A 10,526-nucleotide genomic window follows, 5' to 3' on the forward strand; every position below is an offset into this window, starting at 1 on the left:
TTTCTAGGTGATTGCAAATTAAAAGAGACCCAAAAAAATTCCTGTAATAGACAGGTAGCTGTTGGTTACATTCTTGACATTATAAACAAACTTAAAAGTTGCTTAATTATAAGTTATAACACAAACACCATGCTTGAATTCGAAGTTCATGCTTGACTAACGTCGGAAACAAGCATTTGGAAACTTCATACCGATTGTTTTGAATGTGTAATAGGTTTATTACTCGCTAACAAGAGTGGTAACTTTGACCCGTTTACTTCAGAAAGTTGATACGTGTTTTTCAGATATACATCTAAGGTTGTACTAGTAAAACTTCAAAATATGCTCAAGATAAAAAGAGCCAATGAACATTAAGAACCACTAGAAACACACAACGTATTTAAATGGCTAGGATCTAATCCTTCGTGTCAATATACTTAACCTATCTAACTCTACGACCCGCATATCTTGCCACTTCGTTAACGCTAATACGCTATCAAGCCCGCCTATTTGGCCACAAATACGCCTAATGCTATCTGACCCGTCCAATTTGCCACAGAGAAATAATGTTTAGTTTTTTTTTATTGTATTGCTTCACCTTTGTTTACATTAAAAGCAAGATGAGAGAGTTTTAAAGCAAAAGCAAAACCAAAAAGGATACATACAAAAGGTAAGGCATGCAACAAATATAGAAACCCAAATGGTGGTATTAAACAAGAAAGTTTAGGTGCAAAAGCCAAAATGAAGAACTTAGCAACAATGGGAAGTGGTGCGTCGGTTGAAGAACATGATGAGGACGAGGTTACAAAAAGGGCGTTTGCATCATTTCAGGCACGAGAAGAAGAGATTGAGAAAAAGAAGATGATGGTCAAGGAGAAAGTTGAGCTGAAACTAGGCCGAGCAGAAGAAGAAACCCGACGTCTCGCCCAAGTTTGGGAAGTAAGCCCACCGGCACCAAACTAAGTACAAAACATACTTCGGTTTTTTGTTGTAAACAAACGTTCTTATAAAAAACACAACATTATGCAAAAGAATAAGCGGTTATCAAACACCACACTAGATGTTACTGTGTTTGACCTCAAAAAATGACGTAGATTATGTTTATTTTTAAAACGCGTTATTGGGTTTTCAAAACCATACTAGATGGTCAACTTGTAATACAAAATGACCCTCAATACAGTTTCAGAAAGTCAATTGGTCTTATTAATTGCTAAATCGCAAATATGAAACAGAATGCATTTAAGATATTTTGTTATATTTGTGTACAAACATATTTCAGGAGCTTGAAGTTTTGACAGACCCGATGAGGAAAGAAATAGCAGCGATTAGAAAAAAGATAGATGTGGCTAACCGTGAGGTGAAATCGCTGGGACAAAGCTGTCAAAAGAAGGTACGATCCTCTGCCCGCCTGTCCGCACGCCTACCTTAGCATTGATCTATAAAATATAATAAAAACATGAAAACAGGAGAAAGAATATAAAGAAACATTGGAGGCTTTCCAACAAAAGAACAATGAAAAGAATCAACTAACCACCACTTTACTTGAGGTAAATCCAAGTAACAATTTTCTTTCCGGTTTGTTGTTTTTTTATAAGCAAACAATGCGATAAATTCTTAATACATTATTTTCAAATTCATTTCACAACCGCTATCATTTTTTGCATTATTTCAGTTGGTTAAAGAAAGTGAAAATGCAAGGATGAAGAAACTAGAAGAGCTCAGCAAGCATATAGATCCTTCTTGCTAACTCCACCATTCATGATTATATAATCGTTATACACGTTATCTGGATCGATTTACCTCAGTTATCTTGTTTAATAATATGTAAAACCTTGTGTGTTTTGTGGGACATATTTCACGTTCTTCTCACAAATAACTGACTTGTAATTTGAAATATATGTTAATTTGCATACCTCGTTAATCCATTTTCTTACGCAAGATTCTTTTACAAACGCCATTAATCCAATGGAAGCTGTTTGTACTCTGCCAATAAGCTGGGGATATCACTCATGCGTAGCTGAAATAATGAGCTGAAAACCAATATTATTCATATAATAATTACAAAAGAAATTAGCATAAATTAATCACTTGTAACATGGTGCATGTCAGCAAGTACCAATCACCCTAATCAAGTTCTATATTAATTTACCTGAAAAGCATTTGTAATATGATAAAGCCGAAATGAATCTTTATTTGCGAAGCCAGATTCTGTAGACTCTAAATGCGATCCAACATTTGCCCTACCATTATTAAATATTCACTTAAATATTAAAAAACATAGAAAGTACATACCTAGGCCTGTAAAAGAACTGAACTTTCAGTGAACTATCCGTGAACTGTTTGGCAAATAGTTTGTTTGTGTTCATGAGCATTCATTCATTTAAACTTGTTTATGTACGTACATGTAATGTAAGTTCGAAAATATATTCTTTATGAGTTTTAGGTCCATTACAACTTAATATAGTTTAAATAACTTTTTAGGTCGAACGCATTATTGTTCACATTTAATATTTAATATGTTTTAACTCACTTATGTTCGTTTTATCTATGTTGAGTTATTTTCTTTTATACTGTTAAGCAGCGAACATAAACGAACACAACCATGTTCATTTTCTTAACGAACTAACAGAAAAAAGAAAACCTCTTTGTTTAATTGTTCATGTTCAATCAGTTGTTCGCTAAAGTCAAACGAACGAACATGCTCCGGTTGGTGTTCGTTTGATCCGCTTACAACAGAACAACAAACAGCACAAAGATTGTTCTAGAATTTTAATGCATAATACTTCCTACATCATTTAGCAAAGAAATCATATTATTCATTCAGATAATATCATCTTTGTAACCCTAAGATAATTGTTTTTTGACGATGTGCTTTTGGTGACCGAACCATCCTGTGTTTCTGACCCGCCCATTTTACTTACAAGTGATGGCGAGAAATCAGGCGTTGGTAGTCACGCAGTAATACGGTGAGCTCCTTCAAACGTAATGATTTCGGGGTAGAATTTCGCCAATGCTCACGAAGTGCTTGAGCTGCCTGCATTATAATAATAACATATTTTAGTTGCATAACATAGTTTTGGCATGTCTGTATTGACTTGTCAACAAGTTTGACCTCTTTGTTAGTAAATGTTGTATTTCCAATAATCCTTGATGCTAGTTCAAGAAACTCTTTATCTTCATATTCATTAATAATTTGACGACTATCATTAGAAAATGAAACCGCAATATTCAATCTATTTTGCAGCTCTGAGATCGCTGAACCGTCCATCTGGTTTTCCTGAAAGTACAATAAAAAGAGAGTTTTTCATGAGATCCTTAATCTCTAAAGGGTCAAACTGGTTTAAAATATAAAAGTAAAAGTAGACAAATATAATAATACCTGTGTTTTGGATCTGAAACCACCTGGCATGGATGAATTATTGTTTTCATTAACTGCTTCTGATGGAGTTGCAGACAATCGTTTTGTAATCGGATCATCTAGATGTTAGAATGAAACCCATATTAGTTAGCTCTTTCACATAGGATAACGAGGGTCAAAACAGGTGATTTGAACAAATTGTTTATTGAGGTTCTAACTTTTATGAATTATTAAACACTGAAGTTAACATTTAACCCATTTAACCGGTGGAGATGGACAATAACCTCGGTTCGACCCGTTTACTTATTACTTTATTAGCGGGTCGAAATTGGCCCCTCTACATATATCGACCGGATAACGTATTAGAATGATCTTTGAAAACTTGGACTTCTGTGATCAGATTTTAAATAAAAAGAACCAATACCTTCTGGAACTAACCACCATAAATCGCCATGCGTCACCTTGCCATCAAAGCCACCAAATAACAGATAACGGGAGCCAATAGATGTCATGGTGTGGTAAGCACGAGCAGGAGGAGCTTCAATGTTAGTTGCCAGACGTTTCCACTGCACAGACACTGATAATAAAGAGAGAAAACAAAAATGAATTGTTTAAATAAAAATGAAATCCAGATAGATTTAGAATGGGATCCAATGCATGAGTCAAGTTTAAGTATAGATACTTGTAAATAATAGAGTTGGCAAATTAATAAAGTTTGAAAAGAAAGTACGCAAAGAATCTAAAGTTAAACACTCACCCCTGTCTAGAACAATACAATCATTAAAATAAACGTCATAGCGACTCAACCAACCACTTGTTCCATGGCCACCAAACATGAGAAGCTGAAAAGTATACAATTTATTAGTACCATATTAACAAAATTAGAAAATGAACGTGTGTGTGTGTGTCAATATGTAGCCAATTGACTACAGGACGAAAAAGTGACTAACATAGTGGCCCCCAGAAGTAACAGTATGGCCGCAACGGGCAGATGGAGCTTGGCCAGGAAGCTTCAATAGGGTCCATCCAGGAGCTTCAGTGTCTTCCTTACACAAGAAATTCAATGAGAAAATATTTTAGGTAGTTAAAAGACGTCAGAAAGCATAATAAAAAAAATTCTCTTTACACTCCAACCTACAGTTCATTCCCGTCCTTAGCTTGCTGAGGAACATTAGACTAGTTATATAATTATCATATCTAGCGGGTATCCAAGTGTAATATTATGCTTTATATGTAGAGCCTTTATGTAACCCTACTACACACACAATCAATATGCAGTACAATCCCTGGTTATCTTGGTGTCAGAGCCAAGTTCCTTTCTAAGCCTTAGACGTTGCCACCTAGAAGAAACAACTTGCTGTGATACCAAAATAAACAGAAATTGTATTGTATATTGATTGTTTGTATACTAGGGTTACGTAAGAGGCACTATAGATAGAGAATAATGTTACGCTTGGAAACCTTCTAGAACTAGTCTAATAAACATCTAATAAACAACCTTAACTTTAGTTCTTTTTGTCTTGAAGGGGATATCAGAGCCTACCATGGACTATTACTTTGGTTTTCAAATAAATTTCCTTGTTCTCATAACTTAAACTTGTGGCACTGAATTGAGTATAGGTGTAACCGCCCTAAGCATCCATACTTACAATTTGATAGGTGTGTGTGTAAGTACATAATACGTGCTTCAGAATCTAATCAATCAATTTTTTATATTAAACTTGAACGGCTTTTCAAAATGATAATAGCATACCTTCTTCGACGAGACCCTTCAACGCCCATAAATCACCCATGATTGGCCCTCCACCTCCTGTAAACAGTGACATGATCATCTAATAAATAAATATTATATTAAAAGAGAGAGAAAACCATCCTCCTATATGATATATCTAACTTTATTTAAGTTCAGATTTCCCTTTTGTGGCCTCACTTACATATTTTAAACTTTTAACATGATGTGCCTAGATTTTGACTTCACTTGTGTGATCCCGAGAACACTCTTGAGTTTAGAGAAATAAAAAAAGGAGAGAAGAAAAGGAATATTTCTTTCTATTTGTGCATTTGTGTTGAAAAGAACGAATTTATATTGTTTTTAAAAAACATGTTAAGAGAGAAAAAGAAGCTGACAGAGTGAAAGTTTACAGTTATGCCCTTAATATATAATTATAACTCACCTCTTCCACCATATACAAGCAACCGCTTCTCAACCATAGTGGCTGTATGACCACACCTTGGTGGTGGCAATGTTCCTGTAACCGCCAACTCGGTCCACTCCAATGACACTGTTTAAAAGCATAAATAATATAAATATATAAGAATCACATTAATAACACGTAACTACAAGAAAAATGATAACATTTCAAAGGCAAAATCTTTACTTGTATCCAAGACATATACATCAGACAACCACTTTTTACCATCCCATCCGCCATACCTATAGTTAACCATTTAAATTTCATTTATCTTATCAAGTAACGTGTAACATAAACCAAAGAAGATATTAAGGGAAATAATGTGAAACAGTTCTGACATTACTATTTTTTGATTCCCAATAGCTGAAGCAGCTGCAAAATCTCTTGGTGAAGGCAAATCACCAAAACTTGTAAGCTCAGACCATTGCCATATATCTAAATACATAATCACATGCCAACAAAATACTCATCAATAAATTTAAAAATTGTAGTTATTGAGTAAAAGGTTTTATAGTTGAAGGTCTTCACCAGTATCCAGGACCCAAAAGTCTCCCAACCTGCAGATTGAGTATCTTTTATGAGTATCTATTTTTCATTTTGTAATTATCTAAAAAAAACTATTAATTAAAGTTTGAAAATAAACAACCTTTTGGTACCGAGTCTCCCGCCGAAAACAAACATATGACAGTCGATTGCAATGGCAATATGAAATGCTCGAGGGCTGGGAGCCGTTTGCCCTTCTGAACCACTACCGGTGCATTCAGGTTGAGACCATAACTTATTATCTACAAAGTTTATGAAAAATAAATTTATAACAGGAATCAATATGATCTGATTAATTTCATAACTCAATTCTACACACAACAGTAATTTTTTGAATAATATGTGACTATTTATGCTCTAATATTACTATAAGAGTAGTAATAGTGAGCCACCCTTAGCTCGAACTTTGCTCTTTTACAAACTGAGCTGGCTCAGCTTGGTTTCAATCTGAGCTAACTCGAGCGAGCTTTTTCCGCGAGCTTCAAGCTTCGGCTCGGTTGCTTCGAGCTTTTTGGGAAACCGTGATGCTAACTGACACCCTTAGCTATATTTTGGCAGGGATTAACAATAAACATAAGAATATAAGCAATATTAATGAGCAATTTGTTTGACAGTTGTAACTGTTTGTTGTGGATCTAACAGTAATGCATACAGACTACTTCCTACTTACAGTAACAAATTAAAAATCAGCATCATAATATCGTGAACTTGAAAACTAAAAACTAATACCCTGATGTCATCTCAAAGTTAGGTTAACTGATAACAGTTTAAAGTGTTTGTTGTGGATCTAACAGCAATACATACAACCTACTTCCTACTTACAGTAACAAATTCAAAACAAGCATGATAATAATCGAGAACTCAAGAACTGAAACTAATAGACTGATATTATCTCAAAGTTAGGTTAACCGATAACAGTTTTAACCTGTTTGTTGTGGATCTAACAGCAATACATACAGGCTGCTTCCTACTTACACTAATATGATCACAAACTCAAAAATGTAAAACCTAATATACTGATATTATCTCAAAGTTAGGTTAACTGATAATAGTTTTAACTGTTTGTCGTGGATCTAACAGCAATACATACAAACTACTTCCTACTTACACTAACAAATCGATAATCAGCATAATAACAATCACGAACTCAAAAACCGAAACCTAATAAACTGATGACATCTCAAAATTAGGTTTGATTGATAATAACCGATAATAAATAAACATACTGATGCTGATGTCATATACAGAGATGTCAATGACATATTTGGTTAACAGCTGTAACTGTTTGTTGTGGATCTAGCAGCAATACACTCAGACTACTTCCTACTTACACTAACAAGTTGATAATCAGCATAAGCTGAAACCTAATAAACCTATACCATCCTATGCAATCGATATCGGCGATATATATATCGGTTATCGGTCCCTAGGTAAAATATCGGTACCGATAATGTCGGCGATATTGACTGATATTGGACCAATATATTACTGATATTCCCGATATCAATGTTTTAAGTCTTAATTATCATTTTTTCAGTGTTCAATGTTAGTGTTTTAAGTCTTAATGAATTCCTACTTGCTACAATTGTTAGTGTTTTGCAAGTTGCAAAAGGATAATTTGTTAATAGTAGGAGAGTATACAGAATTATTAGTGTTAAATTATATATATGAATTTTACATGATATTAAAATTACCGATATCCCACCGTGATAATTGATATGTAAGATATCCGATATTTTTCCGCATTAATTGCTTAGATATCATCTCAGAAGTCATAACAAGGTTAACTGATAAAAAGATCAATAATGCTTCCTACTTACACAAACAAATCAATAATCATCATAATAACAATCACAAACTCAAAACAAAAACCTAATAAACCAATAACATCTCAAAATCAAGTTAACTGACAATAACTAATAATAGCATCAACGATCTAACAAGCTGATTACCGATGTCATATACAGAGATTTCATTAACAAATTTCTCATCAACCAGACCACCAAGCACAGCGATCTTCTACTTCCAATGTCGATTGCAGTGTGGCCACTGCAATTGTGATATCAACTACACAAATCGTAACCATAACCGAATGGTCAGTTATGGTTAATTTTTCCGTTAACGGTTCGTTCAGTATGCTTCCGTTAGCTATGTTGCGACAAGGATTAACAATTTGTAACAAATACTTATAACTAGTCATTTTAATTCACAGATTCAACCGGTTGTTGTCGATCTAACGGCACTACATAACTACCTCCTACTTACAGTAACAACTTCATAATAACCGTGAGCTCGAAAACTGAAACCTAATAAAATAATAATAACTGATAATAACATCGATAATAAATTAATAATCGAACAAACTGAATACCGATATCGTATACAGATACGTCATTGAGAAACTTCTTATCAACGAGTCCGCCAAACACGACGATCTTTGACTTTCCGACGTTGACCGCAGTGTGACCGCTGCAATTGTGATGTCAATTGCACGAATCGTTAACCGGATTTAGTTGAAATGAGAACGAAAACGGTTAGGTTATTATTATTATTATTAATTATTTATTATAATACCTTCGAGGTTGAGGTATAGGTCCAGTGAAATCGGAAGGTGAAGCTCGAACCCAGTAATGCATTGTTGTGTAATTGGAGATGCCAAAGTATTCACTGATCGAAGCTTTATAAAATAATTGGCCTGGGTTCGTGTTTCGTTCCTTCATTTATGTTGGGTTCGTGTTTCGTTCGTTCATTTATGTTAGTGAATGCTCGTTTATTTATTATGTTCATTTGTGTCCGTATACAGGTTATTAAACATTATCGGGAAGATTTATATGCTTAATGTTTTATATTTGTTCATTTGAGTATGTTCATGTATATTCGTTCATGTTTGTTTATGCCTATATACAATTGTTCATTTATGTTTCTTTATATTTGTTCACTTGTGTTCGTTTATGTTCATGAACTGTTCGTTTAGATTATAAACAAATGAACATGTTCATCTTTTTAAATAAATGAACACGAAAACAAAATATGTGTTCGATTAAGTGTTCGTGTTCGTTTGAAGTTAAATGTGAACGAAAATGAGCATGCCGTTGTTCGTGTTCGTTCAATTCGTTTACATGTCTATAGAATAGCGAAACCGAAATCAAAACCAAAAGAACTAAAAATTCCGTCCTTTAAACGTAGCTTATTTACGGATCATGTCATTTAAAAAAGTTTACTTATAAGTCCTCGAAACTAATCTAAAAATATGTTGTTCGGATCAATATGTGCACCAAGAGGGTGTAATCCAACTCGTACACTCGAATCTCGGATCGTTGCTTTGGAACTTTAATGGAAATGCTTAAGCGTGTGTTGGTTGTGGTGTATGGAGTGTGTGTGTGTGTGTGTAGAGAGAGAGAGAGAATTTGACAAATGTTATTGCGGACACTGATAATTTGATATTCGCCTTGCATCTCTTTAACTTTGTGTCCTTTAAAATGCTTGAGTGTGTGTTGGTTTATTCGCGTTATCACACATCATTCGGACCTCAAAATAAAAGCATGATTCGGGAGCTCTAAGGTTGGGTGTAGTGGTTGCTTTGCCCACCCAAAAAGCCCCAAGAGCGCCCGAGAACACCGCCATGGGGGGCTTTGGCTTCTTTTTTTGGTGGGGAGTGCTTCTGTGACATTCGTCAATTTCAGGACTTGTTTGTATTCGTTTATGCATTGTTTTACGTTGTAAACCGACCCGTTTTGTAAACCGAAACTCATGATATATAAAATATTGGATTTTTATGTTATCAAAATATTCTCATTTGTTCAATTTGAAAAACCTCTTTTACGGATTCGAAAACGAACTTAAAACGACTAAAATACATCAAAAACGAACTTCCGGACGCGAAATGAACCACTAGACGAGCTGGGCAACCCCCCCCCCCCCCGGGCACGCCGCGCCGCGCGGCCAGAGGGCTAAGAGGAGCTCGCGCGGCGCCTAGGCACCCCTGTACACTATTTCGTTTTTGTTTGTTGTTTTGTGCGTTGTTTGTTTGTTTAACCAATCTATTTTCATGCAAAACATAAAAGAGAACCTTGTAAATAAGCTTTGACCCTTACCCTATATATACACACCCATCTCCTTCATTTTGACACTTACTCTTACTCCAAATTCTCTCTCAAATCCTCCATAGATTCAAGATTGTTTATTTATGTATTCTTGAAGGTTTGACTTCTCAAGTCAAACTAACTATAGTATTTCATTCTAACTTGTTCATCTAACATTACTAATACTTGAATATGGTGGTACAATATATATATAATACACACCCCTTGTTACCTTTGGCAGTTACTTCTCCGACTCCGGTTGGTTAAGTTTCGGACCTCGTAAGACAAGGCTTCATGGAGGACTTCGTGTTCTTGATATATATACACTCACATAACTTGCTTGCACATATTATTTATGTTTAACTTCTGCTC

The 10,526-nt window shown here is 34.8% G+C and overlaps 2 protein-coding genes across 3 annotated transcripts; one reads left to right on the forward strand and one right to left on the reverse strand.

Annotated features, from left to right (window-relative positions):
• Positions 1-581: 581 nt before the first annotated feature.
• On the forward strand, positions 582-1,772 carry LOC143629880 (uncharacterized). Of its 2 annotated transcripts, none has more exons than XM_077099032.1 (4): positions 582-918; positions 1,259-1,369; positions 1,446-1,526; positions 1,652-1,772. In XM_077099032.1, the coding sequence occupies exons 1-4, from the start codon at positions 721-723 to the stop codon at positions 1,724-1,726; spliced, it is 465 nt and encodes a 154-aa protein (XP_076955147.1). In that variant the 5' UTR covers positions 582-720; the 3' UTR covers positions 1,727-1,772. The 2 variants fall into 2 exon arrangements, with proteins under 2 accessions (XP_076955147.1, XP_076955153.1); XM_077099038.1 differs by having other exon boundaries at positions 585-918; positions 1,446-1,536; positions 1,652-1,674.
• A 125-nt stretch (positions 1,773-1,897) lies between these two features.
• LOC143630339 (protein GLUTELIN PRECURSOR ACCUMULATION 3-like) lies at positions 1,898-8,739 on the reverse strand. The gene is made up of 16 exons (XM_077099393.1): positions 8,647-8,739; positions 8,444-8,541; positions 6,176-6,314; positions 6,058-6,086; positions 5,868-5,964; positions 5,716-5,771; positions 5,512-5,619; positions 5,091-5,147; positions 4,288-4,379; positions 4,095-4,179; positions 3,762-3,914; positions 3,359-3,456; positions 3,092-3,256; positions 2,901-3,013; positions 2,129-2,219; positions 1,898-1,996 (listed from the first exon to the last, which is right to left on the reverse strand). The coding sequence occupies exons 1-16, from the start codon at positions 8,706-8,708 to the stop codon at positions 1,937-1,939; spliced, it is 1,503 nt and encodes a 500-aa protein (XP_076955508.1). The 5' UTR covers positions 8,709-8,739; the 3' UTR covers positions 1,898-1,936.
• Positions 8,740-10,526: the final 1,787 nt, after the last annotated feature.

This window comes from Bidens hawaiensis, unplaced genomic scaffold, assembly GCF_021521415.1.
Source record: "Bidens hawaiensis isolate Kalapana, Puna unplaced genomic scaffold, B.hawaiensis_p1.1 tig00000459_1, whole genome shotgun sequence".
In the NCBI taxonomy this organism is placed as follows: domain Eukaryota; kingdom Viridiplantae; phylum Streptophyta; class Magnoliopsida; order Asterales; family Asteraceae; genus Bidens; species Bidens hawaiensis.